The sequence below is a fragment of the Sinocyclocheilus anshuiensis genome, unplaced genomic scaffold, assembly GCF_001515605.1.
Source record: "Sinocyclocheilus anshuiensis isolate Anshui unplaced genomic scaffold, SAMN03320099.WGS_v1.1 scaffold1543, whole genome shotgun sequence".
Lineage (NCBI taxonomy): Eukaryota > Metazoa > Chordata > Actinopteri > Cypriniformes > Cyprinidae > Sinocyclocheilus > Sinocyclocheilus anshuiensis.
Window position 1 is genome coordinate 399432 of NW_015551074.1, and position 21605 is coordinate 421036.

General features: G+C 37.4%; 1 protein-coding gene across 1 annotated transcript in view; it reads right to left on the reverse strand.

Moving 5' to 3' along the window:
• Positions 1-4590: 4590 nt before the first annotated feature.
• The window catches only part of LOC107662193 (muscarinic acetylcholine receptor M2-like), a 72994-nt gene continuing 55979 nt past the window's right edge, over positions 4591-21605 (reverse strand). Inside the window, exon 2 of the mRNA XM_016452123.1 lies at positions 4591-6424. Coding sequence (XP_016307609.1) covers positions 4878-6362 — 1485 coding nt within the window. The 5' untranslated portion in view covers positions 6363-6424 and the 3' untranslated portion in view covers positions 4591-4877. The remainder of the gene's footprint in view (positions 6425-21605) is intronic.

Here is a 21605-nt window from a genome sequence, read left to right on the forward strand (position 1 = left end):
TGTGTGCGCTAAACTAATCCCAGCAGGGCACCAGTGGCATCACTGACCCCTGGGATGGCGGTGGCTTTTTACAGGTTGTGACTAGCTGTGCTTCTGTAAAGATCATCTTATCTGGCGTCACAGTGCTTATCCCTCGCTGGAGGACGACTGAGTGTGTCACACCAGCGCTGCCCCGTTTAAGGCTGGGGTTGCAGGACGGGGCGCTCTGAACACTCACCAACACCTGCGCTATCTGTCCTGCTCGCAACTAATAACACGGCTCCGCCGCGCATCTCTCACGACCTCTGACCTCCAGCATACACACACTACTCGTCAGTGGGTAAAGCATTAGAATAACTGTACACTGTAAAAAATGATTGTGATTTGAGCAGTAAAAGACAGGTTAACAGTAAGTTTCCATACTATATTTGGTAAATAAATGTAATTACATTTAATGTCATTTTACAGTAAAATACTGTTAAAAAATACGGTTTTGGGAAGTGAAAGAAAAAGTCATTGTATAATTTACAGTGACAAACTGTAAATTGTCACTCCCAGAATTCCCTGCATGACACTTCATATTTGATGTTTTTTTGTTGAAATATGTTTCTTCTTAGTTTTTTCTTATTGGTTGTGTACATTAGCGTTTAATCTTACATCTAATGTTGTTAAATTAATGTTTATTGCATTATTTCAGTATCATGTGTGTCACCATGATGGGGTTTAGTGTTTGTGTGAATGACACTGTGTGCACCTTATATATATCAGTATTGCCCTCCGCAGCTCGTAGAAAAGCTGTTTGTGATGAGCTTTGGTTGATCATGTGACTTTCTCATAACCACCAGCTTTTGGTGGTTATCACTGCATTATAATGGTTAAAAACAGATATTAGTACTTCAGTATGTTGGTTTATTAATATTACATCAGTTAATGAAATACGGTATTTTATTGTGAATTTAAGTTAAGTCCGTAAAACCTAAAATGTTGCTACCATATTTTTTACGGTGAAGTTCTGGCAACCACAGCTGCCGGTATTTTACCGTAAATCTCACAATATACCGTATTTAATTTTTTTCTTTTCTTTTTTTTTTTTTGCAGTGTACATTAACAAAAATTTTAATGTGTGTGAAGTACACCAAGTTAAACTAACTGGAGATGAGAAATGCTGCTAAGGCAACTAGCTGAAATGAAATAATAAGCATTTTATTTCAGTTAATGTTTATATTTGTTTCAAGTAACAGAAATTATTTTTTAATGGTTTTAGTTCATGATAATAACTCTGCTGCAATATTCCATAATTTCAATTGTCAATATTCCATAGTGTTAGTTTTGATTTCATGGTGACTTTAAAACCATTTAAAATCGTCTCATCAGTCAGCAAGCAAATCTTCTCAAGCAAAATGTTTACTAAGTGTGAACGTGTCTGACAAACAGTCTGTAAATGACTGCATTCAAGTGTCAAACAACTATAAAATTATCAAATGCGGATGCTTTTTTTTTTAGGCTGAATAGTTTAAGTTGAATAAACTGTTTACTTGAAGTATAATTTCTCTGTATTTTACAATCTTGTCAGTGCCAGGACACAAACTACAGTCCGATATTTTACCGTAAATGTCACAGATTTTTTTTTTACAGTGTACTTCAATATACTTGGTGCATGTATTATTTTGGGAATTTGTACTGAAGTCAGTTACATTTTCAAAGCAAAATCGTACTTTTTTTACCATTTTGTTTAGACTTTCAAAATACAAAGTCCATGTTTTACAGGTCATCACAACTTAAATGTTTCCCTAGATATTATTCTGATTATCATGATGACCTGTGAAATATGTACTTATGCACATATATGCATTACATATTTTTGTCCATCTTACTGTGCTAACAAGCCATCCAGATTGCTATCCTGTGAATTTTACTTCATTTTTGTTAAAGTCAGCACAAAATGGACGTTACAATTATCTTTGACATATATCCAACGTCAAATGGATTTTTGATTAAGAAAAATTGTAGGGCGGGACTTTTTTAATGAAAGATTACATGAATCAAAAAATAATTAAAAATCATTTCTAATAAACACTGCAATACAGGTTTATTTTAGTATCATTGACTATTATAGTTTTTGTTAATATTTTGAATCAGATTTTTTTACTTTTTGTAATTTTGTTGTGTTTTTGTAATTTTTATTAGTTTTTATTTTAAATGTCTATAGTTTGTATTAATTTTTGTTTATTAGTTCATTTAGTTTTAGTCATTGAAGTACACCAAGTTAAACTAACTGGAGATGAGAAATGCTGCTAAGGCAACTAGCTGAAATGAAATAATAAGCATTTTATTTCAGTTAATGTTTATATTTGTTTCAAGTAACAGAAATTATTTTTTAATGGTTTTAGTTCATGATAATAACTCTGCTGCAATATTCCATAATTTCAATTGTCAATATTCCATAGTGTTAGTTTTGATTTCATGGTGACTTTAAAACCATTTAAAATCGTCTCATCAGTCAGCAAGCAAATCTTCTCAAGCAAAATGTTTACTAAGTGTGAACGTGTCTGACAAACAGTCTGTAAATGACTGCATTCAAGTGTCAAACAACTATAAAATTATCAAATGCGGATGCTTTTTTTTTTAGGCTGAATAGTTTAAGTTGAATAAACTGTTTACTTGAAGTATAATTTCTCTGTATTTTACAATCTTGTCAGTGCCAGGACACAAACTACAGTAGCCAAGACACAAAATCAGACGATGTATGTCATCCTACAATAATCAGTGATATTATAATCTGCAGAAGAACAACTAAACATCATTATGCATGATTCTGTCATGTCTATGCATGGATAAATCTGTATATATGAAAGTAATGTCAAGAAGGAGAGATTGTGCTAAAAGTAAATGTGTGCATTATTTGGAAACGGATTATTGTCGTACTCTAAATATGTTATGAGATATGGACATAATAGATGGGATGAGAATGAATGTGTGAATCAGATGATTAATGGTCATTGCAGTGTAAATCTCTGCGACCTCCTGCAAAAATGTACCATGGTAACCAGAGTTTTCCAATATCCCATAGATACAATCATGATTCCCAAATGAAAAATGCCAAATGAGATCTTCTAGAGCAGTCTGAGTGAGATTCATGTTACTTTACTATGATTTTACAAGAGTAACTGTGGTATTTTTAATCAAACTTCATTACCGCGGTACATGTATTAACATTGTCGCTACAGTTTCTGATGCAGAAGCACTGCGACTGAGCTCATCTATCGCACACGAGCTCTATTCCCCCAGCATGCATCACTGTCAAAGTTATGAGCTGCTGCTCTGTCATCGATTGACTGACATTTCCCATGATCCTCTGCTCTTAGCGGGGATTCTGTTAATCTGTTTTAATTAACCAAAAAACTAATGGCGACTTGGCGTCTTGTAATGAGATGAGGAAGCTTATGTACTTTAGCCCTTTTAAATTCACAAGGCAAGAACCTGTGAGTTATATTAACCCTCCTGACGAGGTGATCAAACATACACACACACACACACACACACACGTGCGCGCGTGCTTTCAAACACGTTGCCTGCAGGCGGATCATGAGCCTAGAGGGCAGATCAGGTCATCGCTGCATGTCTACAGGCGTCACTTTTGCATGAACGTGCATGTGTCAGGCATGTCATTTACAATGAGGCGGAAAGCAAGCGTTTTGGCCTTTTAATCTTTTTCTGTTTTTTTTTTCCAGATTCACAAGCCGGTTTTGGAGTATCTGCTGAATTAGTGCCGACGTAGCTGGTGTTTTCCTTTTTTCGCCCAAGCGTGAGTGAACCGTTTTGTGTAAATGCAAAGCAGAGGTGAGGTGGATGCTAATGGCTGCGTGCCTGTGAGAGCCTCTTCATCCTGCGCGTCCGTTCACTTTAAAAGGTTTAGATTTGCATCCCTGGAGACCCCGAGCACTCAAAACCCATCCACTTTAACATACGGGCACATCGGAGGGCCTCTTCAACCCTCTTATTGCTCTCGGAGAGCACACACACACACAACAAATACACACAAACCCTGCAACCAGCAACCTGTCGTACTGTCATTGTAGATGCTTGCATTTATTGAAGCTTTAAAGTCAACATGAGCCTCTTTACTTCCTTAATGCATGTTACTGGTCTTATTTGGCACGATTCATTGGTGCACATTATTAAAACTGTCTTTGCAATCTAAATAAAATCAAGATATGAATTTCACTCTGGTTACAGAAGTAAACAGGTTTCATGTTGACTTTAGCTACAAACTTACATACGCACCGTCATCCAGCATGCAACCACACACACGACACGGATACAGTACATGATTATATACACGTATATACAGGTGTGATTTTATACTGAAGCTCAAACACGTTTGGTTTGGATCTTCAGTCAGCCCTGTTGTCCCCTTATTTGTGTATTATTGAATAGTACAGACTCCAATCTCACCATCTATTTGCTCGTATTGTTTTTTTTTTACTTTTTTGTTTGTAAATCAAATATTTAAGCACTTCTGTTGTGACATGCATCACCTCTATGCGTATGTAAAGATTATCTACAACAGATTATCTATATATATAAAAAAACAACAAATGCAATCACACATCTGCCCAGGTGCACACATCTGCAAAATTTTTAGGGGAAATCTGTGATTTTAAACATGGTGAAATGTTAAAATAAAGTACTTGTAGCTGACAGTGTCAAATTCACCAAACTACAAGGATGGAGGATTCTTAAAGCTTTGTATATGATGGGTGTTGATGGGTCAATCTTCATTTTATAATTGCTGTTTTACTGAATCTTTCCACACATACAAACACATCCACACATATACCTTTGTCACCAGAACACACATGTAAAATATAACGCATGCACACACTTTTTGTTGCTGCTCATCGGGCCGAGCGTATGTTCTTGTACTGGCAGAGCAGCAGGTGTTTGAAGGTCTTTTTGAAGGTGATGTTGCAGAGGGCGTAGCAAGCGGGGTTGATCGTGCTGTTGATGTAGCAGAGCCAGTATCCGATGGTCCACACGGTGTTGGGAATGCAGCTGGAGCAGAAGGTGTTGATGAGGACCATCACGTTGTAGGGCGTCCAAGTAGCCACGAACGCCACCAGGATGGCCATGATGGTGCGCGTCACCTTCTTTTCCCGAGAGGGCGGTGCTTTTTTCTTCTTGGGTGGCTGCTTGGTCATTTTCACGATCTTCCTCGCCACGTGGTTCTGCCTCTCAGTTGCTGGGACGATCTCCACCGTCGCATTTGAAGGTGCGTAACAGTCACCCTTTGGCGATTTGGTGATGATCTTGATGCACGTCAGTTTGGAGCCTCCAGCTTTGGCGTGGTGTCGTGCGGGAGACTGGTTGTCGTTGGCTTTGGATGGCGCTGCTTCATCCTTTTGATTGGTTACTGCACAGCTGCCAGAGGTGGAGTCATTGGAGGTTTCTTTCTCCTCCGCAGGAAGGCAGTTTACTTGTCCTCCCTCCTCCGCCTCCGCTTCTCCGCTCGCCGTGGATGGCGCTTTGCCGTTCTGGAGTTTGGCATCGTGTTGGTTGGCGGCGTCATCTGTTAGCAGGGTCTGTCCTCGATCTGTTTCTTCAGCTGTTAGGTTGTTGTTGGTGGGTTTGTTGGCCGTGTTTTCACGGATCTGATTGGACGAGGCTACATCAAGGTTGCCGCCCGACGGCTTGCGGTTGTCCTTCTTGACGCGGCTCTTGCTGGCGCGGGATATCTGCCAGTACAGCACCATCATGATGATGACGGGCAGGTAGAAAGCAGCAATGGCCGTGCCGAAAGTGACCGCGGCGTTGGAGAAGAACTGAATGTAGCACTCCTTCTCTGGCACCGTGCGCCCGCCAACGATAAACTGCCAGAACAGGATGGCCGGAGCCCAGAGGATGAAGGACAAAACCCATGCCGCCGCAATCATCATGCCTGCCATTTTGGTCGTCCTCTTCACTGGGTAGCTGAGCGGCTTGGTGACGCAAAAGTATCGATCGAAGCTAATGATCAGCAGGTTCATGACGGAGGCGTTGCTGACCACGTAGTCCAGCGCCAACCACAAGTCGCACACAACCGGGCCTAGCGGCCAGTATCCAATCACAATATAGACTGTGTACAAATTCATAGAGCAAAGGCCAATGATGAGGTCAGCACAGGCCAGGCTGAACAGGAAGTAGTTGTTGACAGTCTGCAGGTTCCTGTTTACCTTGATGGAGAGCATGACCAAGATGTTCCCGATAACAGTCACCAGACTTAGTGAGCCGGCCACCAGTACAATGAACACCACCTCCACTGTCTTATATGAGCTCTCGTCCACCGTCTCCAGGGTCTCGTTGCCCTCAGAGGCGTTCCAGAAGGTGAAGTTTATTGTATCCATGGCGTCCACACTCAGATACAGCTGGTCAGTTCACTATGGGCAGGATGTATTACTTCTGACACCTACATAGTAGAGAGATGAGATTTAGTATGTTGCAAGTTATGAATTATGAATGATTCTTGAAACGTTCACATGAGAAGATACTCCAAACCAAAAAGGACAAACAATGCAATTTTGTAATTTACATTAATTTATCTAACAAAAAAAAAAAAGAATTGGCAGTACCATGGTAAAAAAAAAAAACCCATAAACATATTTGTATTGTAAACATATTAACCCATAACATACAAGTATTTTGATATTTATGTGGTTCTGAATGTTTGCATGATTCCATAAGATTACCACAGTTCATATCAATAAAACCATCATAGTACCTTTTTAAAGTTTTGAAATACAATAAACAAGTAGCCTGTAAATTGTTAATAATCAATAATTTGCTAATATTTTAATTCGCTACATTCAGAAGAGTATTAATCAGTTTGATTACTATTTCAGTATTTGATTTTAATGTTAAGTGCAAAATATATATTTTTTAATTATTGTTTAATACCAGTAATTGTTTTCTTTCATTATTAAAAAAAAAAACTATCAAAAGTGAAACTATGTTTTCACGCTCAAATAACAGCTGCAAGGAGAATATCGGCGGGAAGCGCGTGAGATGAACAGCAGCCTAGAGTTTACCTCACAATAAGTTTATAAAGTAATATTTTTGATTTGTAAAATTAGAAATGACAGAAAATCCACCAGAATGAACACCATGAGGACATCTGCCAGTCGAACTTGTTAACAGAAAGTGCTGAGGTGATTCAGCGCATTTGAAGGCAGCAACGTTCACCTGAGGGGAACTCAGAACACTTAAGTTAATATTCACGGATATTCTCTGAAAAAGCTGCATATTTTCCCGTTCCAGCTCCGTACAGCAGAAATTATTACAGTAACGTTAAGTGTGTGTTTTAATATGTTCCAGCTATGTTTTTCACACAGAGTCCGTCAAAACTTTACCGCGACATCACAGTTTGAAGCGAACCGGATATTTTAATCCTATTTCAAGGAAATCTGAGTTAACCTGGTTAGTCTCCATGGAAACAGCGGAGTACTTTAACTAAGTAGTTTAATTGGATTCAGTGTCGTTGGCTTCATGTGAATGAACATTGAACCGAGTGTTTTTGGACATTTTCCATCATCACACACTCGTAAAACATCGAAATATCTTGTTAGAGTGCCAATTCCAACATCACGCCAATTAAAATGTGAAGGGTATGATTTCAACTAATGTGAATAATGAAACGGATGAAATAAGTGAAAGGGGAATTTTAAGCTCTGCTCGAACTTGAAAGCGTTCGTGACTTTCAACTTCTGCTTTAAAGTCAACAGCACGTCTGATCCATCTCCAGCATTCAATTACACTGTCTCCATACTTCACTTCTGCTTTATGTCAAGAAGCATTTGTGGCTCTATAAGGTTCTTGAGTTGACTTGTATGCTTCTTTAGAGATTAAATTTTTCATTACATGTTTTTCAGCTAGACACATTTGATTCTTGGGTTCTTTTCAGCACCAGAACAGAATGAATGTGTAGGTGAACTTAATGGTGAATCTCATGTAAAAACCAGGTTCCATTTCAGCCAAAACGTAAAAGAATTAGGAAATAGGGGCGGGGCAGGGGGGTGGGGTGGGGGCTATATTTTGCACCAAGAAGAAAATTTTGGACCATTAAGATTTTTATATCATTACCGTAATACAGTATTTTACTCTAGTTAAAAACTCCTCTATAATGTAAAACTTTTTTATTTAAATCATACATGTAATGCATACATTAAAGGTAGTACAACAAATGCTATTATTATGATATATATTTTCTTTATAACTTATATTCTTTATAAAAAAGTTTTTGTTATTTTTTCAATTAAATAATGAGAATTAGTTGTAAACAGAGTTTATGCAGGTTTTAAGAGTCTTAATTTGCCCATCCACAAATTAAGGTGTATAATCAGATTAGAAAGTCTTAAATTCATAGTCATGGCATTAAATGTTACACGCACTGCAAAAAAACTTCCTTCTTTTCCAGTGCAAATATTGAAACATTAAATCAATATTCATTTACTTGAGATGCAAAAGAAAGAAATTAAGTCTTGTTTTCTGAGAAATTTAACAAAATTAAGTGACTATGCTTAAAACAAGAACTGATCTATCAATGCGGTATGAAAACTAGTTTTAATCATAAACTCGCTTAATTTCGATCAGTTTCTTAGAAAACAAGACGTCCTATTTGATGCCATTTTGCTTCTCAAGTAAATGAATGTATCTTAATTTAAAGGGGTCATGAACTGAGAAATCAAAATTCAAATACAAAAAAAAAAGCAGTTCATGACCCCTTTAAGAATCTTTAGACTTGCACATTGAAAAACGATAAAAATACTGTGGTGCAACATCAGTGTAATCTGAAGGTACAGTAAAATAAATTTTTAGGTAAGTCTTAAATTTACTTTCATAAAACCAGCAGAAACCTTGAGAACTTTTCAGTTGTCATGAAAATAATGTCAGAGGGCAAAAAAACTTAATGGTCCTAAAAATAGCAGGCTACCTGCTGACATTTGTGAATCATGGATGACTGCGCACAACAGGTTGTATGAATTCAGAGCTGGTTCTGTAACCTTACAGCTGTTTGATCCTTTAGACTGAAGATATAAGGAAAAACGACAAATTGGGACTGTCAGTTTAATCTCCCGCTTGTGGCTCAGTTGTGCCTTTCCTCTTTGTATTAAAAATCAGGATTAGAGCAAAGGAACAGTTCCCATATGAGCGCCTGGGGGCAAAATTAACCTAATGCCTGTCCGTCTCTCTCTCTCTGTGAATGTGAATAGATACGAGTCCGGTAATGGTGATTAGAGGGAAGAGGTTATCAGTCTTATGGAGCGACAGTTCACTCTGTTTTTCTCCATTAAAACGCTGCCTTATTTGCTGCTTTTCCCCTGAATAACCAGAGAGAATTCACTTATCTCCAGTGCCAGAAAGCCCTAATCATGGCGTTAGCCACGGCACTAAGCCAAACTAATCCCTATAAAAACGCTCATGTCCAGCAATCTGTGTTTTTAGAAGAGGCAAATGGCAACAATGCAGATGGAGCCCGCTGTGTCTGCAGGGAGGAGTCAATAACCGCAACACGACACATCTCTGGCCGCTACAGGCGATCTGCACTCCAGTGCATTCAGACAAGCACAGTTATGTGTACACAATGGCTCAGTTCCAAAGCCTAGCTGCCTATATAATCAGCTGCCTTCTAGTTGGGGTGGGTGATATGGCAAAAATATATCACGATTTTTTTCAGGAAAATAAAAGGTACTTTATTTTTCAGGTACGGTAGGTGTATTTAGCAGTAGCATTTAAGAAATTGAATGAAGAAATATAAAAATAAAACACTATATAGACTTCACTGTATAAATTATCCTACACTGATTCTTATCAAAGCAACTGTATTAAAGTTTTTCAGTCAAGAGCAGTGAGTGATTTTTCTCTGTGTTTTGTCGTTTTATTAACATTAAAGGGATAGTTCACCCAAAAATTATAATTCTGTCATTATTTACTCACTCACATGTTGTACCAAATCTGTATTAATATATTCCTTGTGCTGAACACAAAAGAAGATATTTTTAAGAATGTGGGTAACCAAACAGTTGCTGGTCCCCAGTGACTTCCATAGTATTTTTTTTCCCTATCAAAGGCAATGGAGACCAGCAACTGTTTGGTTACCCACATTCTTAAAAATATCTTCTTTTGTGTTCAGCACAAGGAATATATTAATACAGATTTGGTACAACATGTGAGTGAGTAAATAATGACAGAATTGTAATTTTTGGGTAAACTATCCCTTTAATGACAAGCGGCATCATGTTTAGTACTGTCGCTTTAAGACCTACATGCATGTAATATACAGGCACGCATCCGACAAGCGGCATCATGTTTAGTACTGTCGCTTTAAGACCTACATGCATGTAATATACAGGCACGCATCCGTGTTTACTTTCACTTTAGACATAACCAACTGCGTTTATATGTAAACCTTGTGCGTTTTTGACAACATTAGAGCAAAAAATAACTCTACTGCTGAGTTAACATTTGATGCAAATGTATGTCACGTTGTACAGTATATTGAGACAGAGGCACCAGAACTGCAACTGATAGAATGTGCGCTGTAGCACGATACTACGATATTTCTTCAAAAGCAGATCGTGGAGACATTTTAATAGTCCATGATCAAAAATCATGATATCGCACACCCCTACTTCTAGTGCATCCTAATTAAAACGGCAGATTAGGGATGCTGTGCATACTGTAGGCAGTAACTGTGTGCATCATATAAATAACTCTCTCTTGACGCACACAAGCCAACTGACTCTCAATCAACTCCAGTAGAGTCCTTTGTTAGCTTATTAAGCACAAAAAAGATGCTGTGCTTGGTTGGTGCAAATGATGTCATTTATATATATATATATATATATATATAAAAAAAAGATATATATATATTACATTTAAATGTGTATATATATGTATTTTATATACTTATATTATGTGCTGCTGTAAAGTGGTTTGTGGAATAAATCTGTTTATTCTAATTTAATTTATACTTATAAAAATACACAGCACACACAAATGCATTTATAATTTTTAAATTTAGTATTGAATGACATATATTTTAATTGACATTTCTCTTAATTTCTCCTCCATATTTTATAGAGCTCGTTGCAGTGCATTCTGGGATCATCTTATTGGACACTTATTGGACACGTAAGGACACTTACGATGCTGCTTCCAATTCGTCCAAAACACGATTCATATCAGGTATCTTTTGCATCTACACTGTAAAAAATTATTATAATTTTTTTTTATAGTTGCAAATAAAACATTATTAGAGTAGGTCTTACAAGAAAATATTATTTCAGTCTATCTACTTCAAAATTTCATGTTTTATTCAATGTGTTACTTACCATTCACAATTATTTGTGAAAATGACTAGCAAATTTCTGATTGAAAATTGTAGCAAAGATGGAGTTTGAGACGGTCCATGCATGTAAATGATAATTGTTTGTGTGGAGCAGCATTTACTGTGAACGGAGCCGTTCTGAGATGCACGTAACCTACACGTATAAATAAACCGCGTATTAAACCCGCAGTGCATATATTTATTTATTTGAATTGCAGCCATGGGAATTCACAATAGCACTGGTTTTAATATTTTGTGCAGAAGACGGTCTAATAATGCTTTTCATGCATTCTTGTCTGTGGAATGCGCCATCGACATGGGCAAAATGCAATCGAGGATTTTTTAATAATCAAGTACTCGAATTTAATTGAATAATCATGACAGCCCTAAATTATTGTATACAATACATTGAAGCTTTGTTATTTAAATCTTTTTATTATTGAGTTTGTCATGAATATAGCCTTTGCTGCCCATATAGCGTAAAATTATAAATAAAAAAACTAATTAATAATACATTTTTTCAGTGTAGAAACCAGCATGTTTTAGAAGGGATCTCACGTGTTTTAGTAAGCATCCTTTCTTCTGGCTTTTATCTACTTTTGAGCTCTCCCTTCTTCAGGCTGTGTTTTAGGGCTCGTTTCGTTCGGCATATGTGTGATATTCTGCTTTTGGAGTCATAATAGCTCGGATCTGCTTGACTAATCAGGTGTAATGGAATGCATTCGAGTCATTGAGTGTCCCTATATTCGGTTCTTCTGAGGCCGGCTGTTTCTTTTATAATGACAAACTGCCCTCATTTCCAGTCAGAATTATTCCGCCCGATACTGCATTCATATCCCACCACTGCTTACTAATGGAGTTCTCTGATCTCTGGTCCAAATTTGAGCCGGCCGGAGCCTTATGTTGAATGACAGAATGGTGGAGTTTGGCGTTATGAATAAGTTTTGTCAGCCTTTCGTTCACAAACACTACCGCTGCCTGTCAAATGCAATCAGGCATCTGTATCAGGGCACAAACACTCACTATTAAAATAACCATTCTTTCTATTTGAATATATTTTAAAATGTAATTTATTCCTATGATGCAAAACTGATTTTCAGCATCATTACTCCAGTCTTCAGTGTCACATGATCCTTCAGAAATCATTCTAATATGCTGATTTGTTGCTCAAGAAACATTTCTGAGTATTATCAATATTGAAAACAGTTGTGTGTGTGTGTATATATATATATACCCTGGATCACAAAACCAGACATAAGGGTCAATTTTTTTTAAATTGAGATTTATACATCATCTGAAAGCTGAATAAATAAGCATTAAATTGAGGTATGGTTTGTTAGGATAGGACAATATTTGGTCGAGATACAACTATTTGAAAATCTGGAATCTGAGGGTGCCCGAGATACAACTATTTGAATATCTGGAATCTGAGGGTGCAAAAAAAAATCAAAACATTTTTTTTTTTTTTTTTTTACAATATGAGATTTTCTGAAACATCTGCCAAATGTGTAATCTAGTTGCTGTCCAGGAAAATCAGTTGAGATATTAATGTGATCTTTTGGGGTTTTTCTTTCCTCTAGGTGTGTGAGCGACATTTCCACCCTGTTACAGATATCTGACACAGATGGATATGGTTATATCCGAGTGAACTCACAGCAGGTGTGTAGGTCAGGCTGAAAGGTTAATGACAAACTGAGGAGGGGCTCTTTGAACTCAAACCTACGAAAACAGACTAACAACAGACTACGCACGAGCTTATTGGAAACATTTGGTAATATTAAGTGAGTATGCGAGTGTTTATAGTCAGCAGTGAGTGTTTGTGCCCTGATACAGATGCCTGATTGCATTTGACAGGCAGCGGTAGTGTTTGTGACGTCTTCCATCTGCCGCTGTCACTCTGGACTTTTAGTGTATGACAGCATGCTGACAAACACACTTAACGTCTCTGAATCATCCTGGAAGAAGTTTACTGGAGTGAGCGGCTCTCAAACGTTTCATTCTGACACCTGAAGCCATCAAGTTTGACCCGAGAGCATCAGTCCTGCTGAGTAAGTATGCAAATGCTCAGGCTGTGGCGTTCATATGTATGTGTAGATTGAGTTTTGCTACATACGTTGTGTGCATGTGTGTGTTACCGTCTCTTGGACAGGTTAATTCAGCGCTGGGTTGTGGCGTGGGGCCTCAGCTGTGAGTGTTGGCAGATGGAGATGGTGCTCAGCGGGGCTCTGCGGACGCTGGCACTGCCCCTGAAACAACCCATTACAGACACACGGAAACATCTGGCGGTCTGGATATATCGGCTCAGGACATCTGATGCAATATTAGCACACATGCACATATGCTTTTTGTTACTGCTTGTTTCATTAGACAAAATCCTTTTAGCTTTTAGTCAGTCCTTATACATTAGTGCTCGTTCACTTTTTTTCAGCGGTGTTGGTTCCAGAATTATATTTTCCATTCATTTTTCCCATAGGGATTTTTAAAATAGTCTTTCTTAAAGAGTTATACAGTATGAACCAAACCAACCAGCTACAAGGTGGATCACGACATTACAAACTTTGATTGGAAGCAAAAAAGGGTTTGAAAATTGGACAAAAAGACAAAGGCACTAGACTGTGAACTTAACGGCTTTAATGAGGGCAGAAAACCACAATCCCATGATGCATTGTGTATGACGATCAAATTTAAAATTTAAAATGGAGAAATATAAAAATATTCAGTTAAAATTGTTAATTATATCTACTGTTGGCTTGATGATGTCATTTGCAGTGCTTAATGGAAAATTAAAAGTTGTTTTAAAAAATATAAATAAATATATACATATATAAAATATTAAAACAATATAAAGGTATAATATATATATATATATATATATATATATACATATGAAATAAGTCAGATGTTTTTGTAAAAAAGTGTATCTTCTGCTAATATAGTAAAAGCAGTAATATTGTGAAATATTACAATTTAAAATAATTTTAACAGTGCTTCATGGGAGCTCTTTTGGTGTTGTTTGCTCATTGCGACTCTAATTGGTGTAATGTTCTGTACTGCATTATGGGTAATGTAGTTTTTCACCGCAAATTCCTCTGTTAAACATGATTATTTTAAAAATAAGTGAAAATAATGCATATGTCTTCCAGAAAAACATATTCCATCGATTAACAATCTTAGAACTCACAGCAGGTCTGTCTATAAAATCAATTTCCCTATGGAGAAAATGTTTTTACTTCCGGACCCGAATGTTGCACTCTATTTAATTTTCCCCCTGAGGTACACTTAAAATGTTTTTTGAGCCAGTATTGTTTTTCATACCCATTTTCCACCCTTTCTGTGTGGTTACAGGCTTTTGATAGGTCATTTGATGAGGTTAGACGCCATTTACCTGCCATTTTCTTTCTGGATAAGAGCCTAGATAAGATGCATTTCAGTGTGAAGAAGGTGAGTAATTCATTTGATCATGTAGATCTGGCCTATTGTCATAATCTCACCACTGCAATGCATGTAAAAGCACATCACGTCAGCGGTTGTGTGTCTGTTTGTCTCGAGGGGTAATGCTCTAGTTTGAGCTATTACAGCCTGACAGCATGCTGGTTAGTAGTGGGATTCGCTTCTGCTGCAGCCTGGCTCCACGTAATGCATGGCAATGAGGTCCACAGACCGGAGCGCGTGTGTGTTTGTGTCCACAGGGTCTAATTGTCTCTCCGACTGCCCACGACCTGTGATAAAGAGTACAATCTGAAATGGGAAACACAATCTGCTAAAATAGCCCTGTTTTTCTTGTTCTACTCCATTAATATATATATTTACCCACCACCTATAACTTTACCAGCTCATTAGCTACCTCTATAAGCGCATCGTCAGTGTTAATTATTAACACTCCTATTACTGTATAACCAGTGTTTGAGCTGTTTGTTAGGCCTTAAATCTACTCTTCGCAAACACACAAAAGCGGCCCATGTTGTCTTGATAGAGCAAAACTGACAAATGTGTAAATCTCTTAATAGAACAAAACCGAACAGCATTTCAATATTTATGTGCCCGAGTTACTGCGGTACTGGTATATGTGCTAGACAACACTATAAATACAATATAGCTTGATCTAAAACTGGAGGATCACTTGTATTATCATTATATATCATTATATCGCCCAGCACTTGCTCTATGGTAAATCACTAAGGCATTATAGACATAACAGTATGACTTTCTGTAAAGCTGCTTTGAAATGATGTGTATTGTGAAAGTGCAATACAAATAAATCTGACTTGACTATAAACGTGTTGGCGCTTTAACTGTTGCTCTGACTATAACGTATGTTGTGGCTACTGCTGTATATCCCGCTGTCAGACACCGATGATGAATATTCGGCTTCTGCTTCTGTGTTTGATAAGGTCAGATGTGTGGTGTTGCGAGCCAACTCCAAGCACATCGAAATACAAATCTGTGTGTTTGAGATGCACTGCAGAACGTTACTGTCTAGACGGCATATATACACACACGCACCAACATCACAGCGCATGAGTCAGACGTTTAAAGATAGGAAGAAACAGTTTTTTCTAGATTAAATGTCTCGATTTCTTAAACAGCGAAGACATGCATGAGATTATGAGGGTATTATCTGAGAAACAGGACGCTTAAGTACAAATCTCTGTCTTGGAGAATAAACTGAGATGGTAAAGAGAACTCATTTGTGATTTTCCTTTCCTGAGGGTGTTTTCATGCCGTGTTTCTTTCTTCCCAGAGAACAGACGGCTGCACAAAAGCACCAGTTATGCTGCACAGCATCAGGTCAGAAGAAGGATAGAAACGCAATGAGTTTCTTCTAACGGTGCCCTTGAGAAAGAGCCACATAGAGCCGAGTGTAAGTGTGTGTTTGTGGACTCGTCTAGTCATTGTTGCTGAGTTGTGTTTTCCGTGTCCCGTCTCCCTCCCGTCCTCGTGGAGTTGTGACGTATGGCCTGTGTGCCGCTGTAGGATGGACAAGCGTGGTACTCATTAAGATCGGGAGCGATAGAGAAAATGGGAAAAGAGAAAGAGCAGAAAGGAGATAAAGCGTTTGCTTTTTGGAGTTGTTCCTCTTCATTATTTTCACTGACCTCTTATTCTCTTTCTCTGTTTCTCTCTGTTTCTCTCATCTGACAGTGTAAACATGTGATGCGTCACTTTAGATCTGAACGGATCCAGTGCCAAACGAGATTTCAGAGGACACTGGAAAGGTAAAGAAAACTCTCGCCATTGCATTGTGAGTTCATGCCGACATTTAATAATATTACAAACTCGTTTAGCTGACACTTTTATTTTAATCGAAAACAACTTGAGCCGTCTTTATACGGCATATTATAATAACTTTTTAATCTCTCTTTAAAGTCGGCATATTAATTTATTTTGATGTTATTGTGAACGAATCATCTATATGTATATTTAATTAAAAAAAAACTTTTGATCTCATAATTCTTAGTCAAAACGTATATAAACGTACAGCAGTATATACAGTACATAATGCACAAATCTGTACATTAAATGTTCTGTTCCAGATATATACCTCACTATTATTATTATTTTTTTCTTTAGTCTTATTTAAATGTTCTTTCTGTTCTCAATGTCATATAAGTGTGTATGTTTGTACCAAGAGCTCCTAAAAAAACACAGCAAATTCCTTGTGTGCTTGCACACACTTGGTGAATAAAGCTCATTCTGATTCTGATTATTCAGTCTTCCGGTTATATCGGCAGACTTCTCTCTGGTTATGTAAGCTGGGTTTCTACAGTCATTTAGTTCACTTAAAACTTGCCTCTTTCTTACAATCGACTTCAAGCTCGCATTCAGGTCTGCCTTCATCCAATCAACAGTCAATATATAAAACAAGTCCCCCGCCATAATTGCTTTTTGTTTTTGTTTTTCCAGATAATTTCACTCAGCTATACATCACAATATGGAAGAAAAGATCTGTCATTGTTTTATTGTCACTTTTTTATTTTTATTTATCTTTTTTATTGCAACCTTTTGTTTTTTTTTGGGGCATTTTATCTTTACACAGAATTTGGGGGTGGCACAAGGTTGCCTTAAAGGAATATTCTGGGTTCAGTACAAGTTAGGCCCAATCAACATGAAAAGGTTGATTAGCTCAAACATTTATTTTCCTCCTTTTCTTTAAAAATAGCCAAAATCTGGATTACAATGGAAGTGAATGGGGCAAATCCATAAACAACACAATACTCATTGTTTCAGTAGTATTGTGACAAGACATTAATAATATGTATATGTTAACATGCTTTTAATTTAAAAATCACTTACTAACATTTTTCTTATATACAATTGTATAACTTTGTTGCCATTGCAGTGCCTAAAACCCTAAAACGTTGGTAATAATATAGCTGAAAGAATTAATGTAAGTGCTTTTATATAATTATGAACTTCACATTTCTGCTTTCAGATCCTTCAGAAATTGGCCCTTTTTTCTTTCACTGTAAGTGGCTCACTGGTAACCTTGATTTTTACTTTTTCCCTCGCTTTTTCCCACTGTGTGACAGTGTTCATCAGAGCTGGAAGTGCACAGCAGCTCGTAACTCACAGATGCTTTTGTTTGGAGTAACCCTGCAACATCTAGTACAGACCGCCACCAGTGTCTTCGCAAAACCCAGCTGAGGGTTCTGGGATCAGCGCAGCCTGATAACAGTTAATACCTGGAATGGAGTTTTGAGCTGATCATAGTATGCATGACCTGCAGCAGTCATAACATGCCACACTTGATCCACTATTAACCTGACACTTTATCTAGCTCATCTCGCCCATCCTTCTCAAACACACTCTTACAGGAAACATCACATTTCGAGTGGCTTAACCTTTACCACCAGGCCTTGTCTGACATAGCGGAGCGCAAATGGAAGCGGGCAGGTCAGCCGTAATGAATTAATAGCCTGCTTTTGCTCTGTGCGCGGCTCTCAGTGTCCCTCTAATGCGTGTATATCTCTCTGTATTTGCGGCATATGAAAATCAGCCTTGAAAATATTTTTGTTCATCAAATGCCGAACAGAGAAGTTCTCAGCTATTCACAAACCGCACCTCAATTATCCTCTCTCCTCCTCTGCCCTCAACAATTATGCATACTGTATATTAAATACCTCACATTTGCACATCCACTCATTTGCATAATTTCCGGCATCCCAGTTGGCAGAAGAGCAGAAACTGGGTGAGAGGGTGATGCTACTGAACTCTGTTGTCTCCTTCACCTCTTCAAGTCTTCCTAAGCTGCGTCCCAAATGACGCACTATGTACTCATACACTATGTACTTATGCACTATGTACTCAACCATGTAGTGCATGAATTATATAAGGTTATTTTGTCATTCATAATCGGAGTCAGATAGCCCCTCCCCCTTCGCTACGTAATTAAAGCTGCGACAGTTGAGTGCATGAAGTGTCCAACATTCCACACTTTATTAAATACTATGTATTTAAAGTGCACTTTTTCTTTTTGGAATTTTCAGTGTAAATGCACTACTCACACTATTTATACTAAACAACCTCATAGAATAGTGCATTAGTACATGATTTGGGATGCAACTCTAGTCTTAAAGGACTACGTCTGTGTACAGCATCTTCCTGTGCTGTAGACAATAATCCCTCTGTGCGTATAAACCAACAAGGAAACACGTTGACATAAATGCACTTATAATAGAAGCCTAGCAAGCAAGTGCGCAGATAAACATTTGGGGTATACAACTATCACAGTGTTTTGAATGTATAATCATGACACATTACAAGTGTTGGCTCTGTAGCTTCCCAAGCGATTCATCATTTATAGTAGTTAAACTGTGAGACTATCATTTCAAAACAAAACTGCGTTTTTAACTATTTTACCTCCATAATGTAATGTATAAGTGAAACAGGATATTCAATGAGGAAAAATGTAGGTCAGGACTTGATTTTATCAATCAGGAATTGAAGTCAAACATGCAAACACTTGAATCGTTCACAATAACACCAGGAACATGTTTTAAGTTTATCGGATTGGTTTTCATTCCATGTTGAGTTGAGCCCAGAATATTCCTTTTATTTTGATGTTGTGTATGATTGTGAATTCAGTGCCTGTCGTTTTGTCTCGAGAGAGGTTTGGTATTACATTACTCCGTATAAACTCTTGACATGAGGACAGTGTTGTGTGTGAATGACAGTATTGTGCTGCATCGAGAGTGATTTATTGGTTAGATAAAGAGGACACAAGAGAGGCTGAGCTGACTGAAGTCTGTAATGTGCTCAAGGGTGATTGGTTTTCATTTTCTCTCCTCCCAGCGAAAGCGTGGAGGAGTAATGACATTAAAATATTGCAGTGTGTTTGAGCCAGTGAGTACTGTGCAGCCCGGAGCCTGTTTGGATTTTTCCGCCACCATCCATCCATCTGAGATCTGAGGTACTGGGGAACACTTGGGATGCTCAAACATGCTGAATATGACACATGTGCTATCCACCATCAATCGATCAAATGCTGTGCAAAGCAACAAGATCACAGCCAATTTGCAGATATGTGACCATGGACCACAAAACATAACATTTACATTTACATTTAGTCATTTAGCAGATGCTTTTATCCAAAGCGACTTACAATTGGGGGATACATAAAGCGATTCTTCTTAAAGAGGCAAACAGACACAGGAAGTGGTTGTAATACCAAGTTCTTAGACATTGTTCAAATAAGTACAAGCTAGAAAGAGAAGGAATAAATAAAGAGAGAGTTACTAGAAAGTGCAATCAAAAATACAAACGCAAACAAAAATATAACGTAGAAATAGGCAGAAAACGAAATATTCCTTCCTAGCAGCAAGTAATAATTCCAACAGCAGATCTATAAACAAGTATTACGCAGGGCACTCACGTGCAGCCGTCTGTCTCTTCTGTTGACTAATCGCTTGACATAAGGGTCATAAGGGTCAATTTTTTTAAATTGAGATTTATGCATCATCCGAAAGCTGAATAAATAAGCTTTCCATTGATGTATGGTTTGTTATGATAGGACAATATTTGAAAATCTGGAATCTGAGGGTGCAAAAAAATCAAAATATTGAGAAAATCGCCTTTAAAGTTGTTCAAATGAAGTTCTTAGCAATGCATATTACTAATCAAAATGTAAGTTTTGATATATTTACGGTAAGAAATTTACAAAATATCTTCATGGAACATGATCTTTACTTAATATTCTAATGATTTTTGGCATAAAAAAAAAATCGATAATTTTGACCCATACAGTGTTTTTTTGGCTATTGCTAAAAATATAATCAAGCGACTTAATATTTAGTGGTGTTTTCTAAGTTAAGCATCATTATAATACCCAGAGTATAGGTTTGAACAAACCTCTAACCTTTAGTGTTAACGCATCATTTATGTCAAATCACTACTTTACTAAGTGATCAAACAGATTTTCACCTGGTGGAAACTAAAATGGGTGCAAAATATACCATTTACATTGAAGGTGGGACCCGAGCCATATCTAGAGAACACAATATCATCGATTTGAGGTAAGCAGTCATCTAGGGACCACTTCAACACCCTAACAATGCTTTCTACACCCTAATCCCATATGTTTCCAGAAAATTAAAACTAGTCACCAAAATTCCTGTAATGAACAGATTAATGTGGAATCACTTTTTTTCTTTATTGTCACACCCGATTAGGACACGATGGAACAGAGCCTTTAAAGGTGTTGCTTTTATATCAGCTACTGACAGTGATGAGGCATTACAGAGCTAGCATGCTGGTTTTCTAATGTCAGTATTAGTGTGCAGCGATTTTAGCATCCCTGAGATGTGACTGAGGCAGAGACAGAAAGTGAGCGCTAATGTTTGAGAAGAGGACTGGCAGCTGTCCAGCAAATAAAGTCATTTCTCAAAGCTGCTGCCAAAATAAGCCCACTAATACATCCTCATTAGGAACCGTGCAAATAAACCAGGACAACAAGACTCCAGGGCTTCTGGGAATCAGGCGGTGTTTAAAGTCCACAGGAAGTCAGGACATTCAGGAATTCATTATTTACTGTCTCATTGCACTGTCCTGGTCTTTTTGCGAAAGATTCATGTTCATCATCCAAAGGACAAAATGTTTGGCCTCATAATTTTTCACCAGAATGTAATAGTTGCTCTGCCTCACAACACATTACAAGTAAAACAGTTAGTTTTTGTTGTTGTTGCTTTTGTCCTTTTTTTTTAAAATTTGTATCATTTTTTAAGTGTATATATATACATATATATATATATATATATATATATATATA